General features: G+C 59.3%; 2 protein-coding genes across 11 annotated transcripts in view; one reads left to right on the forward strand and one right to left on the reverse strand.

Moving 5' to 3' along the window:
• TMCO4 (transmembrane and coiled-coil domains 4) overlaps nt 1-4,815 on the forward strand; it is a 100,500-nt gene extending 95,685 nt beyond the window's left edge. For all 10 annotated transcript variants that reach the window (XM_023588820.3, XM_023588817.3, XM_004458622.5 and 7 more), the window contains one exon: nt 3,738-4,815. In XM_023588820.3, coding sequence (XP_023444588.1) covers nt 3,738-4,130 — 393 coding nt within the window. In that variant the 3' untranslated portion in view covers nt 4,131-4,815. The remainder of the gene's footprint in view (nt 1-3,737) is intronic.
• A 654-nt stretch (nt 4,816-5,469) lies between these two features.
• Nucleotides 5,470-18,929, reverse strand: HTR6 (5-hydroxytryptamine receptor 6). Its single transcript, XM_004458620.3, has 3 exons — nt 18,186-18,929; nt 7,622-7,780; nt 5,470-7,424 (listed from the first exon to the last, which is right to left on the reverse strand). Exons 1-3 carry the CDS (start codon nt 18,885-18,887, stop codon nt 6,978-6,980), a joined length of 1,308 nt encoding a protein of 435 aa, XP_004458677.1. The 5' UTR covers nt 18,888-18,929; the 3' UTR covers nt 5,470-6,977.
• Nucleotides 18,930-19,638: the final 709 nt, after the last annotated feature.

The raw sequence follows: 19,638 nt of genomic DNA on the forward strand, positions 1-19,638 counted from the left end.
CCAGCTCCCGCCTAATAATAGCTCTTTATCACATTAGGAGCAGTCAGGGAAAGCAGTGCTTTCCTCTGCTGGATAATTAGAGGTAATTAGCATCACCTTCGTGCCGCCCTCCTGTTTTCCTTGAAAAATCTCGCTGGAGGAGAGGGCTGTCACTGCTGTTGGAGAAGCAAGGACACCGGCCTTCTCCCCTGCTGGACCCAGAGGGCAGGGCCCTCTGTGACTCATCCTAGACGTCCGTCATCTAACACCGGACTTGGTCCGAGGTGGCTCCTGATCAAGGGACAAGCCTGAGCCTGAGTGGGCGCGGGGCCGGCTCACCTCAGGCAGGCGGGTCCCGGGGTGACGGAAGTCAAGGCCAGGCTGCCTTCCTGCCCCGCAGCCTCCCCCATGTGAGGAGTGGGGGGCGGGGGCAGGCATCCTCCTACCCCAGAACACCCGTGGGCCAGAGGCAGAGCCCAGGCAACGCTCTTCCTGTGGAGTGCCGGATGACTTCTGGCATAGCATGGGACTTGGCACAAGGTAGATACTCAACAGTGATAATGATAATGGCCAACAATTACGTGCCAGGCCCCGCTCCACATGCTTAGCTCCTGAAGTAGACGTGAGGACCCCATTTACAGACATGAAGACTGAGGCTGCAGGAGGTAACAGCAAAGGAGCGGTGGACCCGGGTGAGCCTGAGGGACCTACTTCGGGGCCTGCGCTCCTCACCACTGCCACAGCCACACAAATGGAGCTCCAGCCAGTGGTCAAATCCTCACACACAGCCCACACGGGCCGTCTTTAGTAGCCTGTTTTACATATGGGGAAACTGAGGCCCAAGAGGCAAAGGACCCCAAAGTTGCCTGATAGGCTTGGAAGGAGTTGTTGGAGCAGGCAGGGGTGGGTGGTGGCGGCCTCGGATTGGGCAAACCAAGGTGTGCCCCGAGGCAGGAAACAGGAAATGCTGTGCCCCTCGGGCCAGGCTGCCACCGGGGAGTGGAGGCAGGTGAGCAGTGGTCCCTGCGCTCTGTGAGCTCACATCTATCAGAACACAGATGAGTGAGGGGTCGCGTCAGGGCTTCCACGGGTGCTGGGGAGGGTCCCTAGCTAGCGTGGCAAGGTCAGGTCCCACGGGATCTGGACAGGTGCAGGGTTCAATCAAGGCAGCCAAGGAGACGCCACAGGCTGGACCTCTAGCCAACATCAACCAAGCCAGAGCTTTCCACCGCTAAGAGACTTTTCCCACTCACCCCACCCCGCTCCCTCATCCCTCTGGCTACCTGGGAATTTTGAAACTCTTCTGCCAGAGACCCCTCCCCCAGGGTCTTTGCAGATTGGCAGCTCAGGGACTGGGCTGGCTGAAGTCCCAGCCAACTTGTCACAGAGGAGGGCTGGAGCTGTAGGTTCTAGAACAGCCGTGCAGTGGGACTGCCCCCTGGGATCAGCTGCAGCCAGTGGCCACGAGCACCTCCCTCCTTCCTGGCCTGCCTGTTTCCCCACAGCCCTGGCACCAGCCCTGCGCCAGCATGAGCAGGCTGGGGAGGCCATCCTCACGTGGCTCTGTGGGCTGAGGTCGTTACAGAACCTAGGAACTGGGCTCCCAAACAGAACAGCCCAGCTGGCTCCCTACCTTCCGTCTCCCAAGATGATGGGAAGCGAACTCATATTTATGGAGCGCCAGCTGTGTGCTAGCAACTGTGCCTTGTGCTGTGTATGCATTATTTACTCCCGCCAAGCCCGTGAGGTGGGTATCGCCAACTCTAATTGGGCAGTGTCCCTATGAAAGTGTGTGGGGTTGTATGTGGAACTTGACAGTGGAGGTAGCACGTGTGGGGCCCCCAGAAAGTGTCAGGTGCTTCAACTCCTCGAAGCAGACTTCCAGCGTGGGGTCCACGATCCTCGTGCAGATAGGGGAGCTGGGTTCAGAAAACTGTCCCCACTCACCCAGGCTATTTGCTGATGAGAGACAGAGCCAAGGCAGGAACCCCCGTTTCTCGGGTTCCTCCCAGTGGCACAGTGTGGGAAGGCTCTGGCGCCCGCCTCCACCCACACCCTGAACCCAGGGACCTGCAGGGCCACTTAGGTGTGTGCGTGGGTGTTTTCACTGGAAGCCGTGTAGAGGCGATTGTAAGGAAGGCAGCAAGAGGTTGGCAGGCCCTGGTTGCGAGAAAATCACACAACGGCCCAGGGAAATGTCTTGTGTTCTTGGAAAATCTTTTGAATAACCCAGTGTGGTTCGGGATTCTGAGGGAAATGCAGATGTTAGCAACCCAGCCTTTCTGTTGTTTCCTGAGGTTCTCAGCACAGCCTCCCCCCTGTTTTTCTGTCTCCCTTTTAAATGGACATCTCTTTCAGCCTTACAGGAGTGCCCTGCCTCGTGCTTGCCTTTGGCACAAACGCAGGCCCCTGGACCACCGGGGGAGAGCAGGGGGCTCCACTTCAGGCAGCAGATCTGAGCAAAGCAGGTCCCTGCTGGGTGGCATTAAGCAAACCACCGCTCCTCTTTGGGCTTTGCTTTCTTCATCTGGGAAATGCAAATGATCTTTAAGGCCTCCTCTCAACCCCTGCTGATGTTCTGAGAAAGAGGCACAGGCTTCAGAGACCCACAGAGCTGGATTCTGTCAACTGTGCTACTTTGTAGCCCTATGACTGTGGGCAGGTCACTTGACCTCTCGATGCCCGGGGTGTTCATCTGTAGAGTAGCAGTTAGCAGCCAACACTTGTCCAAAGAGTATGTCCAATAAGCTCATTTGCTGCCATGTAATTAAGGCTCTACTATGTGTCAGGCATTGTCCCTTATTAATCACACTCCTACTTTTTACCTCCTGACACACCCCAATACAAAAGATGGGAGTTTGTATTTCTACAAGGATGGTGGTAGGCACTCCTAGTCCTTGACCCTTATCTTAGGTTAAGATTCAGATCCATCTAACAGAGGCCTAGCTAAAATGTTAGCCCTGTAGTCTTCAGGGACCCAAATTCCCTCTGCCATCCTATTCTGCCTTTCTTAGCAGGCCAACTCATGGCCCACAGTGACTGCTCAAGCTCTGACCATCACATCTGAATTCCAGCCAGCAGGAAAGAGGAAATGGGAGGAGAAGAACACCCCCCTTTTAAAGACACTGCCAAGGAGCACCACATAACACTTCTGCTTCATTGGCCAAAACTTGTCACAAGGCCACATCTAGCTGCAAAGGAAGCTGGGGATGTGCCCAGCTATAAATAGGGGTTCTTGTGACTGGGGGACTAACAAGAGAGTGAATTTAAAAGGTCCTGTGCAGTCTGTGCCATGGCTTTATTTTCTGTTTCCTGGGAGAATCATTGTGGCATCATCTCCTTTCCCTCACAGCAACCCTCCGATGTAGCTACGTTACTGTCCCCATTTTACAGCTGAGGCAACTAGTGGAGAGGGGGATAAAAAGACTTGCCAGGGTCCCATCGCTGGTGAGCCGCAGACTCCTCCACCGTGGCATAAAGCCAGCGGCAGGGAAGAACAACCTCCCCCACCTTTCTGTCATCAGGAGATTCCTTCCCGCCCCAGACGACCCAGATTTTTCAGAGAAGCTTCCTTCATCTTTATTTAGTACGTTCTAGAACAGCCTAGAACCTAGAGAAATCTCATACCACTCTGAATTTGAGAAAGGGCGAGAATTTTGAGAGTTTTGGCTGAGGACCCTGAGGGCGTGGGCTTGGTTCCCCGGGGAGGGCTGGGCTCTGCCCCCCCACCGTGACCTTCCTTCACTGTCCGCCTGCAGGTCAGTGGCCACTTGGACTACGCCAAGCAGATGGACGTCATCCTGAAGGCCGTGGGCATCCACACCAAGCCAGGCCGGGAGGAGAAGGGCCTCCTGCTGGCCCCAGGCGGCCTGGCCCCAGAGGAGCCTCGCCCCGGCACAGCCACCTCCTCATCGGGCGAGACCACCGACCAGGATGGGCCAGCCCAGCGCCCCACACTCAGAGACCCCCCCAAAGTGGCCGCATCCACTGACCTCAGCCACGCCCAGATGCCCGCAGGGCTGGCCCAAACTGAAGGGGCTTCCCTTCCTGGCACCCCCAGCCCCACCGAGAGCCCTGGTGTCTGCAGCCACGGCATGGACCCCAACCCCCTGGGCTGCCCCGACTGTGCCAGGGAGACCCAGGGGCCCTAGTGGGGCAGCAGGCTCTCCTCCTGGATTCCCGTGCAGCCCTCATCCCCGCCAGCAGGTTCCCCCACAGGAACTCCGAAGGAGCAGAATCTCCAGAAGTGCCTTTCCTAAGTTGAAGGAAGGGGAATCATTGGGAGAAAACTTTGCCCTGGAGAAGCAAAGCCAGAGACCTGGAAAGTCAACCAGCCACGGCCCAGGGCCCCGGGACGCCCAGCCAGGGGTGGGGCCAGGCTGTCCATCAGGAGGGCCAGGGAGCTCCCGGGGCCCGGGACTCCCACACCTCCCTCTCCCCGGCTGCAGGAAAGCCAGGTGTCTGCTCTTCCATCCTCACTCCAGGGCCGCCCACCAGCACGAGCGCCCCAGCCCGGCACCTCCAGCGCTCCTGGGGGCTGGCCCAGGGGGACAGAGCAGGCGCAGGGCAGGAAGGGACAACTCACTTTCCTCTGCTCTTGAGCGATCCGGATCTGCCACAACCAGCGTGCAGGCTGTGCACTGCACAACTACAGGGGTGTCCGTCACATGACTGTGGTGCAGGCAGTGCCCCGGATAGCACTGTGACATGCTGAGTCAGCCTTCACTGTGGGTGGGAACGGGGCCTGGTGATGGCAATGAATTACACAGAGCAGGGATTCCTGTAGCAGGACCAGGCGATAACCATAACCATTATAATAAACAGTAACAACAGCCACCAGTTATTATTTACCACATACCAAATGCTTCCAGGGATCAGTCAACCCTCATGACAGCCCTTTGAGGTAGGTACAGTTATTTGCATCTTATGCTTGAGGAAACAGGTCCAGAGAGGTTAGGTAACCTGCTCAAGGTCACACAGCTGGTCAGTGATGAAGCCCGGTCTCCAGCCCCAGTTGCTTAGACTCCAGAGCCTGAGCTTTCAGATGGAGCTTTCATCCCCATCCATGGGCACCATCCCTTTAGTCCCTCCCAGTGTCCATGAATGACAGGGCCAGAGCTAATTCCCCCCGTTGTGCTGATGGAGAGACTGAGGCACAGGCAGAGACAGTAATGGCCAGCTCTGGCTGGGGGGCAGGAGGGCAGGAGCAATTGGCGTCATCGAGCATCAGAGCTGCGCCTTCGGGCCTCCAGGGAATGCGTTCATGGGTTCGTTCAACATATTTGCAGAGCTCCTGAGGCTGTTATTCCAGCCTGCTCATGCCTGCAGGGAAAGCTGAGGCCCCAGGAGGGGAAGGACTTCCTCAAGTCCCAAAGCAAATTAGGGGCAGCCTGGACCAGAGCAGGGCACCCGAGCGCAGGGTCTTCCCACGGCAGCAGCTGCCCCGCCAGCCCCGAGCAGCCCCTCGAGTGAGTCCAGTCCACGCCAAGGTCACGGCCTTCAGCTAGTGTTTATTGAGGCCACTCGGGCAGGCCTGAGGGTGGAGGGGAAGCCCCACGAGCACCGTGGCCCCTCTGGCCAGGTCAGGGGCTCTAGTCAGCACCAAGGAGAGCGCCCGCCGCAGTGGGGAGACCCCTGGGAGTCTGGGTTGATGGAACATTGGGGGGGTGGGGGGGTAAAAAAGTTCGGTCTGAAAAGGAACCAATGCAGGAAAATATGGGAACCAAGAGACCGTACACACCAAAAACAAGTCCCCTGTGCCAAGGCCACCAGCTCACGCCAAGGACGGCTTCTCGACAGCTGCTCCGCTGACCCAAGTGCCCGCCTTTCCCATGTCCCTCGTGAGTCAGGGAAGGCCAGATGGGGCGGGCCAAGGGGCTGGCCCTGCCCGCTCCACCGGGTGCCCCTTTACATCCGAGGCGGCCCGGGTACAGGGAGCCCAGCCCTGAGGTCGGGCGGGAAATCTCCCGCCGCCCCTCTGCACCCAGCAGACTCGGTGCACCAGCTTGGGAGCTGGGCGGGTCCCTGAGGAAAGGAGCCCCCAGCACAAGGAGGTGGGGAACCAGAGTGAGGTGGTGGGAAATGGGGCTGGGGCTGAGGAAAAAGAGGAAATCCTCAAAAGACCCTGGGTACAAATAGCCCTTCCCAGCCCACAGCCCGAGGCCTGGGGGCTGGGTGGCCAAGAGTCATACCCATTGCACAGACCACTTACTGACGGCCCCCTGGGTGCTGGGCACCCCATGCACATCATCCTTATTCTCATGACATGCCCCCATTTTGCACATGGAATAACTGAGAATCAGGGTGAGTGACCTGTGCACAGCCCCCGCGTCAGGAAGCAGTGGGGCCGAGATTCAAGGTGATGCGTGGCCAAACTCCCAAACTCAGGTGCTTTTCTGTGCTGCCACCGGGGAAAGACGGCCATCCTGAGCAGCTGGCAGCTCCTAAAACTTGGTCCAGAAAAAAAAATCATACTGGCGGTTTTAGATCATCCAGGCCAGCACATCTCCAATGGTGACGCGCCAACAAAGCACCTGGGGAGCTCGTTAATGTGCAGTTCTGGGGTGGAGCAAAGATAGCATTTTTGGCCAACTCCCAGGTGGCGCTGATGCCGATGGTCTGTGGACCACGCGAGGGAGTGGGACGAGCACTTAGCCATCTCTGCAGACAGAGGCGTGACCTGTCCACCCTGATGGAATGTGCAAAGAACGTGGTGGTTCTCCTCCTAGTGTGAATCCAGGTGTCCTCCTCCCCAGCTCCAGGTCCTGCAATCCTCCACGCTCGTCCGCAAGTTGCACTTGACAGCGGAGCATCTTTGAGAAAACAGTATCTGGGCCGGCTATTATCCCACGAGGTAGGGAGCCTGGAGTGGCAGTGGGGGGCTGGTCAGGAGGCTCTGGAGACCTGCAGCCTCCCAGCTTTAGCCAAGAGCTGGCCTCAGGCCTTGGAGACCTGGCACCATCCAATCCACCTCCCGACTGGCCGGCTCCAAGCCGGGCTCAGGCCGTGGGGGCACTAAGCAGGTGCAGCCGCGGCCCCGGCTCCGCGGGCTCCACGTCAGAGCAGTTGGCTGCAGCCGCAGCCCTGGCAGGCGAGGCTTCCCGGGTGGCCTCTCCAGGCAGCAGCAGCTGGGCCGTGAGCCGCAGGCCCGAGGAGCTGCCCGAGCCTGGGTCCGAGTCTGAGTCCGAGTTGGGGGGCAGGGGCAGGGGCAGCACCTGCTGCAGGCTCAGGCCCGGCCGGGGGCCGCTGTGAGACGTCCGCATGGAGGGTGAGGCCAGGCTGGCCTGGCGCTCCCAGCGGAAGCAGGGACACGGCAGGACGCTGCCCAGCGCCCGCTTGAAGTCCCGCATGAAGAGCGGGTAGACGATGGGGTTCAGGGTGCTGTTACAGTACCCCAGCCACGTGAGGGCATCGAAGAGGCCTGGGGCGATGCAGTCACACACAGCCTGGGGGGCGGGCGGGCGCATCATGCCTGGTCCCCCAGATAGGCCTGGCCCCACCCAGCATCAGGGGGACAGACGCGCAGAAGCACACGCCCCAGGAGAGGCCGCCCACCCGCCTCCCTGCCTGGGTCTGGGCTGGGGTCAGGGTGGGGGCCGACCCGGCCAGGCCTGGCCTCCCCTGGCCGCGGAGGGGCCATTACCTGGGCTATGTTGGCCACAAAGAAGGGCAGCCAGGTCACAAAGAACATGCCGAGCAGGATGCCCAGCGTCAGGCTGGCCTTCAGGGCCTTGGCGCTGTGCTTGGCGGCCAAAGGCCGGCTCTCGGCCAACTCCGCCCCCAGGCGCGGGGTCCTCGGCACCTGTGGAAGGGAAGGCCACAGGAGTCAGCTGAGAAGGAGCCCGAGGCCAACCCCAGTCCCAGCATGGACTGAGCCTCAATCCTGATTCTAAACTGAGCCCTGAGCCAGCGATACACTGAGTGCTGGTCTTTGAGCCCAACCACAGCCCTGAGCAGAGGGCTGGCCCTGGCTCCAGACCAGCCTCCACCGTGTCGCGGGCCGAACACGGATGCCTATGAGAGCCATAGCCCTACGAGTCCTGAGCCTCCACTGCCGACTCAGACCGAGCCCTCACCCTAGCCCCAGGTGGGGCCTGACCTTGACCCTAGTCTCACAAGGAGCTCCAGGACGTGCAGTGAGACCCAGACACAAATCAGAACCACGGTGAAGAACAGCCTAGCCCGCAGAGGGCCACCTCGGCACAGGGCAGCGTGCCTTTCATGGAGCCCCGGAGCCTTGCAAAGCACGGCAAGGAGCAGGTGCCACTGAACAATCCTTGAAACAGAGGACCCGCTTGCTGTGCAGGGCTCGGAAATCTCTTTGTGGATTCTCTTCACATATCAGAGCAATCGTTTTACCTGCGCCCTTACTCTCACGCTCCACAAAACAGAAATGTTTTGTTTTGTTTTGTTTTAGAAAATGTGTGCACAAAACAAATGTTTGCAATCCAATCTATCATGAATTACTAGGAGCGCTAGTAACGTTGACATTTGACAACTCAAATTATACTGTGGGCTCTCAGGCATCTCCATTCTCAAACACGGACTTTAGGAATGGCACAGCGGAGAAGGGGACAAGGGGAAAGAAGCTGCTCCACGGCCGCCACCAAGAGGGAGACAGGGGCTAGGGAGGTCAGAACTGGGCTTGGCAAACGGGCCCAGCAGGCCTAAAGCATGGAAAGCTTTCTGAACTGGATGATGCTTTAGCCCAATGGAACCGTTTGAGAATCTAATGAAATCTACAGAACCTTTCCCAGAAAATAAAAACATGTAAAGTTATACACACACACACAATCCCATAGTTCCAGAGGGCTCAAACCCCCAACCTGAAGTGAATCATGAAAGCTGGGACGTGAAGCCTCCTCCAAAGCACGGGTTGTAATCACTGCATTTTCCTAGGTCATATTTCAACAAGATGAGGCCCACCTGTATTTACAATGTACTGCATACCCATGCCCAGAGCTGTGCAGAATTCACGGTGAACTACACAAAGGGAGCATGCTGCCTGGAATGGGGAAAAGCAGGATTTTCCCAGCACTTCCTAAACTAAATAAGAGCCCAGATTAGTTCTTTTTCTTTTATCATTTTTTTTAAATACATAGATCACACAAAATGTTACATTAAAAAATATAGGAGGTTCCCATATAACCCACATTCCCCACTCCTCCCACATCGACAACCTCTTTCATCATTGTGGCACATTCATTGCATTTGATGAATACATTTTGGAGCACTGCTGCACAGCATGGATTATAGTTTACATTGTAGCTCACACTCTCTCCCAGTCCATTCAGTGGGTTATGGCAGGATATGTGATGTCCTGCATCTGTCCCTGCACTATCATTCAGGACAACCCAAGTCCTGAAACTGCCCCCACATCTCATCGCTTCTTTCCTCCCTGCCTTCTTGAGGCTCTGGGGGTGGGTTAAGTACGGGGGGATGAAAAGGCCAGAAGGAGGCAGGAAGGAAACCAGATTCCCAGGCAAACTTCCGCAGATGGAAAGGGGGTGCAGGAGACAAGGCCAACCCGTGTCATCCCCAGGCAGCTCCAAAGCCAGCATCTCCCGCTGCCCCGCCATGCACGGAGTCCTCCTCCCAGAGCCAGCAGGTGTCCTGGCCGAGGTGCTGAACCCCACCCACGCCGGTCTTCTACAGGAGCGGGGCCCGCTGGGGTCTAATCCGGAGTGGTGGGGGTGGGGGAGAGACAAAGAGCACTGGAACTCCCACCCCTCGTGTGTTTATCCAGGTGGAATCTGACAATATTGAATACCAAAGGCAAATTCACAAAAGAGCAGCCCGAGGCACTTGATTTCTCCCTCGTTTCTGGGGGGGGGGGGGGAGGGGAGGACCACATGGTGTAGAAGCAAGAGCCTGGCTTTGAAGGAATGTGATCCGGCTTCAAAACATGCCTTTACCACTGTGACCCTGAAAGAGCATCTGTTTCCATATCTGTAAAATGGGGGTGGGGGGAAATGCACCGCTGAAGGAGTCACCATGAGGCTGTGGATAATAAACGCACACGCAGAGCAGGTGCTAAGTGCGTGGTAGCCATGAGGCTGGTCAGTGGCATGTGCATGAGGGGGGGTGGTCTTTAGCAGCCCGGGGCCCTGCCCTGCTGCCATCAGCTCCGGCCTCCCAAGGCAGCGCTGACCCCAGGACAGACGCCTCTTGCCATGCTGTAGCCTGGTCAGCATCTCTACCCCCAGAGGAGGCTCTCCTCCACCTCCACCCCCAGCAAGGCCGCTCCCTAAGTCTGGCCCCACAGCAAAGGTGCAAGGGAGGAAAGGAGGGTCTGCTTCCCTCTCTCCTCTTCACTGTTCTCTCTTCCCAGGTGGACTCTGCCCCCCCTGCCCCACCACATTCAGCCTTTCCTGCTCCCCCGAAGACTCTCTTAGGCCTGGCATGCCTTCAGATTGCTGCTATCCATGGGGACGCTGACTCCAGAAGGACCCCTGGCAAACCCTGGTGGCTGGGAAGGGGGCAAGAGACAGGCCCAACCTTGGCACAGCTCCAGGGCACCAAAGACCTGAGGTACTCGGGGGGATACGGAGCAGGGGCCAAGGGGATGGGCAGGTTCCAGCAAACGGGGTGAAGACGAGTTGAAATTCGCACTCCCTATCTAGTCTTCCCAGAACAACCCCAAGTTTTCCTTTGTCCACTTCTCCCCAAAAGTCAACCCGTGAACACAGGTGGAGGGAAGAGAGAAGGAAACAGGCTCAGAGAGGGGACCTTCCCGAGGTCACACCGTGCTAGTACAAGGCCTCACACCGTGGCCCCAGTGACTCCAAATCAGAATTTTCATCCCCATTCAGTGAGCACTTTTTGAGCATCAGCACTTTATGTTCATTATTTCATTCAGTCTTAGAAGGTTGATGTTATTATCCCCATTTTGCAGATGAGGTCATGAGGTTCAGAGAAGTTAAGCAACTTGCCAGGACTCACACAGCAGGTAAGCGTTGAGTCAGGGATTCAAAGTCATTTTTGGCTCCAGAAACTGCACTCTTTCCACTTTACTGCGCTGCTGCCAAGTTCATGGATTGTATCCACAAGGCACAGTCAGTTACAGAAACCCCACCTCTGCCACCAAGAGGCCCTCGTGAAGCAAAAGCCACTGCCATCCACCAGCCCACATCCTGGGGTCTGGCTCACAGTGGCCTCACCCTCCGATTCTCTCTGCTCTGTTGTGTGTGTGTCCCTTACAGGTGTCCAGGGCAGGTGACACTGTCAGAGTATAGCTGTCCAGAGAACAATTTGGCAGTGCCCTTCCAGTTGGCACTTCCACTTACAGGTTCCTCTGTTCAGGAAACAACTGTACCTGCCTGTACACTTGCCATACATGAGAACGTGTGCCAGTGTTAGGAAAACACTGGGAACAGCCAAAATGCCCATCCAGAGAAGTATGGTTGAATAAACCAGGCACATCCTTCCAAAGAGTATACACAGGCGTTTAAGAGCATGAGCAGATCACGAAGAAGTATCTCCAAGATTTAAGTGATAATGACAAGTTGCACACCAAGCATGAGTCCATTTTTTAAAAATACACAAAACAAAACACCAAGCTTCTCTAGGTGCATCTACAAATAAGCAAACACAGAGGGAAAGGACCAGAAGACTCGCCCAGAGTTGCTAATGTGCCCCTGGGTGGGGGATGTGACTGGATGGGAGTCAGGGGTCTTTTACTTTCTCTCTCTTGTTGGATTTTTATTTGAAAATGTTTTCAGGGATTCCCTTGTGTAATTTGCATATTTTTTAATGATCATCTAATGCAAGTGTGAGGGCGATCAGCACAGACTCTGGAGCCAGGCTGCCTGGGTTCGAATCCTGGCTCTGTTACTAGCAGGCTGAGTGACGTTAGGCAAGCTCCTTTACCTCTCTGCACCTCAGCTTCCTCATCTGTAAAGTGGCAATGACAACAGCGTTTGTCTTGCAGGGTTGTAGCAGGGAGAAAGGTATTAGGAGTGGGGCTGGACACAGCATCGTGGAAGGACGGGCGACAGCTGCCACTGCTGCCCCCACTCTTAGTGTCCAGCTCAGCCCTGCACTGATGTGGGGGTGCTGGCAGGGGCAGTAACGGAGATGTTCCTTCCCAAGAAAGACTCAAAGGGGCGAGGTCCCCAGAGCCACCTATTCTACTACCAGGAGGGAAGGAGAGGAACTAACATTTGTTGCCCACCTACTATGTGCCAGGCGCTTTATAGTCTCATTGACTCCTCAGGCAGCCTTATGTGACGGGTATCGTTGCCCCGGGGAAGAGAAATAGAGAAATGACTTGTCCAAGGTCATCCAGCCGCGATGGGAAAGAGGGAGGATCTGAGCCCACGCGCAGCCCGACGCCCGAGCTCCTGCCCCACGCCTGGGCCCGCGCCAGGCCGCCTCGCGCCCTCGCAGCAGCCGAGACCCCAGCCTCAGCGCCGCTCTGGGGGCCTCCCGGCCCGGTGCCCTCCTCCTGCAGAGGTATTTCTGAGCGCAACCTCCCCTCTGAGGGGGAAGGGAAGACGGATCACCAAGGCAGAAGGAGGCATAGCTGGTGAGCGAGGTGGAAAAGGGTGGGGGGAGGAAGAGAAGAGGGATTAATGAGAGAGGGGACGAGGAAGACAGGAAAGGGAGGAAGAGAACAGGAGAGGCGGGACCGAGGAGAGGGGCTTCTGAGAAGGGGAGAAATCGGAGGTAGCTGGAGAGCACACGTAAGGACCAGAGACAAAGACACCACAGCGAGAGAGGAGGCAGAGAAGGCGGGGAGCCCCCAGCCGGGCCCCCACTCCTCTCCAGAGGCTGGGGCTCCCATGCTGCCACGGCCACCTGGACCCTCCAGAGTCATCTGAGCCTGCGCACCCCTCCCCTCACCTGGGCGCCACCCTGCACGCACACGCACACCTGCCCACCCCCCCACACTCTACCGCACACCCCTGCCCTCCATCCCAGGCACATCTGCCTCGGCTCTAAGCGCGACCCCTTCTGCACAGCCCCTCGAGGCTTTACTAAGCCTACAAGTGGCCGCTGAAAATCCCGCTGACATGAAGAGGTACATGTGAGGAGGAGAGCGATGCCCGATCCGGACTGGCAGGCGTCTTTTCAGTCCTCTCCTGGGCCCCAGAACTTCGGGGACCCGTTTCCAGCTCCCTTCCCTCTGTGGGGAAGCGGGAGGAGGCTGGGGGGGCGGGGTGGGGGGGAGCAAAGGGCTCGATGGGGCTGAGAACAGCAGGGAAGGCTCCAATCTTTGTTCCCTCCCCCTCATTCCTTCGGGTCAGGCGTGGGGACAGCCCCTACGTCCGGGGTGGGGGTGGGGAGGATGCCGCTGGCCCCTGGGTGGGAGGGAAGGAGGGCTCGTGGGCCAGAAGGCTAGAGCAGAGCAGCACCCCAGGAGCCGTTCCCAGAAAGCACACACGTCCCCAGGCAACAAGGGAGCTCGGCAGGCAGAGGCTCGCTCGGGAGCCCAGTGGTTCTAGAAGAAAGGCCGCTGCCGGGCCCGACGCTTCCACGTTCAGACCACGAGAAGCGGCTTCCCAGAAAGCGGGAGCAAGCGGCAGGCACGGCCCGGGGCCCCGCCGCCTCGGAGGCCGGTGCTGGCCCAGGCGCCCATGAGCACCCCCCAGCCTTTGGTTGCGGGGCTCCTAGTGACTTCTTGGCTTCACTCTATGAACATGCAGCCCGCGACTGAACGTTAACTGTTCGCTGGGCTGAACACGCCTTCTCAGCCCCTGACACTCACCACGAGCGTGCTCCGCGATCAGCGCCTGCCTCCTGCCAGCACACAGCTTCCCAGGTGCTCGTGCCAGGCACCGCCGCCCCCGCAGCCCAGCTCCCGCACGAGCAGCTGCTCAGCACACGTGACTGAGCCACGGGCCAGCGTCACAAGGAACTTGGGCTCCGATCCCCAAGCGAGTGGGAGAAAAGGAAGCAGTGCGCACCGAGGCGGAACGGCAGGCGAGGTGAAGCCCCGGGTTCATCTCATCCCTTCCATAAGCAGGTATTGAGTGCCTACTGTATAGCAGGACCCTGTTTAAGGTGCTGGGAATACAGCAGTTAATAAAAAGACAAGGGAAACGGACTTTGGCCCAGTGGTTAGGGCGTCCGTCTACCATATGGGAGGTCCGCGGTTCAAACCCTGGGCCTCCTTGACCCGTGTGGAGCTGGCCATGAGCAGCGCTGATGCGCGCAAGGAGTGCCGTGCCACGCAAGGGTGTCCCCCGCGTGGGGGAGCCCCACGCGCAAGGAGTGCGCCCGTGAGGAAAGCCGCCCAGCGGGAAAAGAAAGAGCAGCCTGCCCAGGAATGGCGCCGCCCACACTTCCCGTGCCGCTGACAACAGAAGCGGACAAAGAAACAAGACGCAGCAAATAGACACCAAGAACAGACAACCAGGGGAGGGGGGGAAATTAAATAAATAAATAAATCTTTAAAAAAAATAAAAAATAAAAAATAAATAAATAAAAAGACAAGCCCCTGCCCTAACAGAGCTGACACTCTAGTAGGGGGAAATAAATGATAAATAAATAAACCAGTAAATGCATGATGTGTCAGGCAGTGGTACGTGCTGCTGAGAAAAGTAACGCAGGATGCTGGGATGGGAGAGGACCTGGGGCAGGGCGGCACTCGCTGCATTTGGTAGAGAGGTTGGGGAAGCCGAGTGACAGGAGGCCTGGGGGGCGTGGGGGAAGTCAGGGGGCAAGCCGCATGGAGCTGGAGGGAAAGGGCGTCCCAGGCAGAGGGCACAGCGAGTGCAAAGGTCCTGTGAGGCGGGGGTGATCTGGCCGGAACAGATACAGCCAGAGGAAGGCCAGGGCAGGAGCGGAGGGCCCGAGCCCAGGCCCCGTGAGGCCCCAGGAGGAGAGCGACTAAGGGCCACACTTGGCTTTTCACGGGGCCCTCCAGCTGCCGTGTCAGCACAGACAAAAGGAGGTGAGAGAGAAATCGGAGAGCCCGGCAGGAGACCCTGCAGTGGTCCAGCCTGCAGGAGGAGGTGCTCCACGGGTGCCGGGAGGGGAGAGGCGAGAAGGGTCAGCGCCTGGCTGTGCTTAAGGGCGGAGGTAAGAGGACTGAATGCAGAGGGGTCGGCGTGGCCCGAGCAGCCGCAGGAAGGCGTTGCCCTTTAACTGACAGGAGGAAGACCGGGGGTGGGGGGCGTCTGGGGGGCTGGAAAGGCCGGAGCGCGGTTGGGGCCTGTGAAGGCCAGCCTGGGGGTACGCCTCTGGCCATCATCCCCGTGTAGGGGGCAGTTTCAGTCTCCAGACGAAGAGGTCAGCAGACTGAGGCCCAGGGCTGCCGCGGTCAGGGCCGATCAGGAGCAACCAGTGAAGGGACAGAGAGGACACCGGGGCGGGTGGAGGGGCACGGTGTGGGGGCAGAGACCACGATTCAGGGCGTGTCGTGTCGCTGCCGCAGCAGCCAACCTGCTCCCGCGGGGCCCTCGCCAGCCCGAGCGGAGCTGGAGCCTCACCTACCTGCTCGGGGACCTGGGGCAAGCCACCCCCCTCTCTTCGAATCTCAGTTTCCCCACCTGTAAAACAGGTGATGGCGGTACTTGCTGTTCTGGGTTGTTTGGGGGGTTAATAAGCTTAGCTCAGCCCAAACCATGCACCCTGTGGTAAATGATGGACCAGAGTTCATAGTACAATTACAAAAATGTTCTTCCGTGAATTGTAACAAATGTACCGCACTAATGCAAGGTGTTAATAACAGGGTGGCATACGGGAACTCTATTTTACCCATGTTTTTTCTGTAAACCTACAACTTCTCAAATGAAAAATAATTAAATAAGTTTAGCTCGATGCCTGGCATGTCGTGAGCGCTCAAAGACCACTGGCGGCAGCTGGCGGCCCCCGGGAGACCCCAGCCGAAAACACAGACTCAGGTTAATTCTGGTACCAGCCAATTAACCTCATGGAAAGACAACCTGTGTGTCACAGGCACCCGTAGAACCAAGGATCCTGACCCCTGTCCCCACCCCGACCTCACAGGACGTCTGTGGTCACTCGAGCAAAGTTCCCCAAAGCGTGAGAATGCGGGCTGGAGGTAGGTGGGTGGCTCTGGTCAGAGAGAGAAGGCTGCCCCTGCGTGCAGCTCTTCTGCCACGTCTGGCTACGTCAAGGGCGTTGACGCCACTGCGTCTGTAACAGCCTCTAACGCTAAGCACAGAGAGGCGCCCTGGGGCGCAGGGACATCGGCCAGCCCAGCCAACTTCAGAGGCGCTGCCAGGCCCCTTCACAGGAGCTGTGCTGGGGGTCGCCATCAATTCAGGGCAGGGGTTACTGGTTTTCCATTTCTGAAAGAAATAAGCAGGTTTTGGGTTTGGGGGTATTTTTTTTTCTCCTAAATGAATTCATGAAAGTAAAAAGCCACGATTTGAAGAAAATCCCCATACTGGGGGTGTGGGAAGTGAGGCGGTTCCCATATGCCTGAAGTTTGGGGAATGGCCCTCTAAAGGAATCCAGGGAGAGAGTGTGGATGACGCGGGCAGCCGTGCCACCACTGCAGGACCAAGTCAGGGTGGCAGCCACCCGAGGCTCTGGGCCTTCCTGCTGGGGAGCAGCGGGCCAGCCTCTCTGGGGGAGCTGCCTTTGCACCAGCACAAGGTTCGCCCCTCAGACAAGTCCCCATCCACCAAGGGACCCCAAAGCACCCCCCCCCCTCCAGGAGCCTCCTCCACCCAAGGCTACGTCACAGTGGACCTTCCTCGGGGCCTGGGACCTAATTCTGGGGGGTTCAGGCCTGGTCTGTCACCTAAACCCCCTTCCCACCAGATGGATTAGAGGACTTGGGTGCTGCGTGGCCTGGGGTGGCGAGAGCAGCCATGCCACCCCTCGATGCTGCAGGACCTGAGCTAAGGGCACATGCAATTACTGAGCACCTACCATGCATGGGAGGGACCAGAACCCACCAGATATGCCCTGCCCTCCTGGAGCTTACACTCGAGTGGAAGAGATAAGCAACAAACACGCCAGCAAACAAACGGAGAGTAACAGGGGGGCGGGGGGCAGGGGGGTGGATGGTCTGCAGACAAGGAGGTCAGGGACGGTTCAGGAGAGGTGGCCCAAAGCTGAGCTGGAGTCAGGCAAGAGCAGCCCTGAGGGAAAGGTGTTCCAGGCAGAGGGAATGGCAACTGCAAAGGCCCTGAGGCAGAAGGGGCCTTCTAGGAACCTTCAGGGTGGTGGACCAGGAGCCCAGTAAGAGAGGGGAAGAGATGAAGCTGGAGAGGTTGGCAGGGTCAGGCCACGAGATGGGTTTCCTCTTTGTCTTGAGGGCTATGCGGAGCCACTGAAGGGTCTGAAACGGGGGTGATGTGATCACATTTTTTCCCCTTTGAATTACTCTGGCTCCCGGCAGAAAACAGAGGGTGGTGGGCCTGGAATGGAAGCAGGAGGAGCCAGTACCAAAGGCTGGACCAAAGGCTCCCGGATGAGAAGTGATGGTGGCCTGGCTTAGGATGGTGGTGAGGAAAGGGAGGGAAGTGGAGAATTCAGCCTGTAGTACTTAGGAAGCAGTACTAGGAGGCCGTGCTAACGGATGAGGTGGAGGAATTACTGCTAAGTTTCTGGCTTGTGGGAAGCAGATTTGGCTCAATGGATACAGTGTCCACCTACCACATGGGAGGTCCAGGGTTCAAACCCAGGGCCTCCTGACCCGTGTGCTGAGCTGGCCCATGTGCAGTGCTGATGCGCGCAAGGAGTGCCCTGCCATGCAGGGGTGTCCCCCGCGTAGGGGAGCCCCACGTGCAAGGAGTGCGCCCTGTAAGGAGAGCTGCCCAGTGCGAAAAAAGTGCAGCCTGCCCAGGAGTGGCACCGCACACACAGAGAGCTGACGCAGCAAGATGATGCAACAAAAAGAGACACAAATTCCCGGTGCTGCTGACAAGAATGTAACTGGACACAGAAGAACACACAGCGAATGGACACAGAGAGCAGACAACTGGGGGGGGTGGGTAGAAATACATTTAAAAAAATAAATCTCTACGTTTCTGGCTTGTGATGCCACGAAGGCGTCACTCGCCATTATGGGGAAAACTGGGTGAGGAGCAGGTGAGGAGAGCTGAGACCCTCTGAATTTCCTGTGGCACAAGCTGCCTTTCTGAGGCGAGCCGGCGGGCGTCTGGAGCTCAGAAGGAGGGAGCTGGTCACGGTGGCTTAGAGGGCGTGTGAGGCGCTGGAGGCCCAGCGCAGGCTCCAGGCCGCTCCGTCCCCGCCAGCCCCGGGCTCCCTGCGCGCCCCGGTACCTGCAGCGTCTCGGGGACCAGGCCAGGCGGGCAGGCGGCGAGCGAGGCCACCTGCACCGCCTGCCTGCGCGCCGTCAGCAGGATGCGGCAGTAGGTGAAGCAGATGGCGCCCGAGGGCAGGAAGAAGGTGAGGCCGGACGCCACGAGGACGAAGGGCAGGCTGGCCAGCAGGCGGCACTGGCCCGGGGCGGGCGCCCGCGCGCGGCCCAGCTCGTGCCAGCCCAGGAGCAGCGGCAGGAAGGAGGCGAGCGCGGCCAGGCCCCAGGCGCCCAGGACGAGCGCCAGCGCGCGCGGCGGCGTCATGCGCAGCTTGTAGCGCAGCGGCGACAGGATGAGCAGGTAGCGGTCCAGGCTGATGAGGCAGAGGTTGAGGATGGAGGCGCTGCAGCACATCACGTCGAAGGCGGCCCAGAGGCGGCAGAGGCCGCGCGCCAGCACCCAGCGCCCGTACGCGGCGTTCAGCATAGCGGGCGGCATCACCACCAGCCCCACCATCAGGTCCGACGTGAAGAGCGACACCAGGAAGACGTTGGACGTGCTGCGCAGCGCCGGCCGCGCGCAGATGAGCGCGATGAGCAGCGCGTTGGCCGCCGCCGTCAGCGCGATGACCGCGCACAGCGCGGCCGCCACCCAGCCGCCGCCCCCGGGGCCCGACGCCCGGTCCGGGGCGCTGCTGTTGGCAGGGCCGGGCTCTGGGCCCATGGGGGCGGGTGGAGGGGGAGGCCGTGGGAGGCGGGGCGGGAGGACAGGCAGGGTGGGCGGGCGCCGTCGGAGGAGAGCGGAACCCCCGACACGGGGCAGGAGGGCAGTCGCCACCCCTCGGGTGTGGGACAGGGACACCTCGAACAAACGGAGAGGGAGTCGTGGAGGGGTGACCTGATGGGCCAGGGGCCCCTACTGGCAGCGGACAGAACGTTGGCAGGACGGGGACCTCGGAGGATGACTCGGAGGTTGGGTGGACACCCCCGCGTGGAAGCAAGACCCGCAGAGGGTCGGGTGCTGAGATAGGGACGGGGGCTGCTGGTCCTGGGGCAGACCAGGGCGGGTGGGAGCAGGCGCCAAGGGACGGTCTCCCGCCGGAGGCGAGCTCCCCGGGGGTGGTCGAGCGTACGGGGGCGCTCGGCCGTAGGGCTGGGGGGTCGCAGCGTGGGGAAGGCAGGTCAAGAGCCGGCGCACGGGCAGCCCTGAGATGGGCGGGAGGGAGGACGCAGGCGGGGCCCGCGGGGACAGGAGGAGCAGCGGCCGCGCCTCCGCCCCCTGCCCACCCGGCCGCGGGGTCGCCGGCCCGGCTCCCGCCGGCGCTCGGTACCTGGGCGCTGGGCGCTGCTCCGCTGCCGGCGACTGCGGCAGGCGCCGCAGGGCTGGGGGAGGGAGAGGCGGCCGCGGCCCGGGGAGGCGGCGGACCGGCGACTCCCGAGCCCGGGAGGCGCCGCAAGGGCCCACGCGCCGCGAA

This window comes from Dasypus novemcinctus, chromosome 9 (genome assembly GCF_030445035.2).
Source record: "Dasypus novemcinctus isolate mDasNov1 chromosome 9, mDasNov1.1.hap2, whole genome shotgun sequence".
Lineage (NCBI taxonomy): Eukaryota > Metazoa > Chordata > Mammalia > Cingulata > Dasypodidae > Dasypus > Dasypus novemcinctus.

Excerpts from the sequence above, each read along its gene's own strand:
- HTR6 (XM_004458620.3), bottom strand. The coding sequence starts at position 18,887 with ATGGGCCCAGAGCCCGGCCCTGCCAACAGCAGCGCCCCGGACCGGGCG. Across the intron at positions 7,781-18,185 it reads TGGTCCCCGAGACGCTGCAG|GTGCCGAGGACCCCGCGCCT; the intron begins GTACCGGGGCGC and ends TCCCTTCCACAG. Across the intron at positions 7,425-7,621 it reads TTGTGGCCAACATAGCCCAG|GCTGTGTGTGACTGCATCGC; the intron begins GTAATGGCCCCT and ends CCCGCCCCCCAG.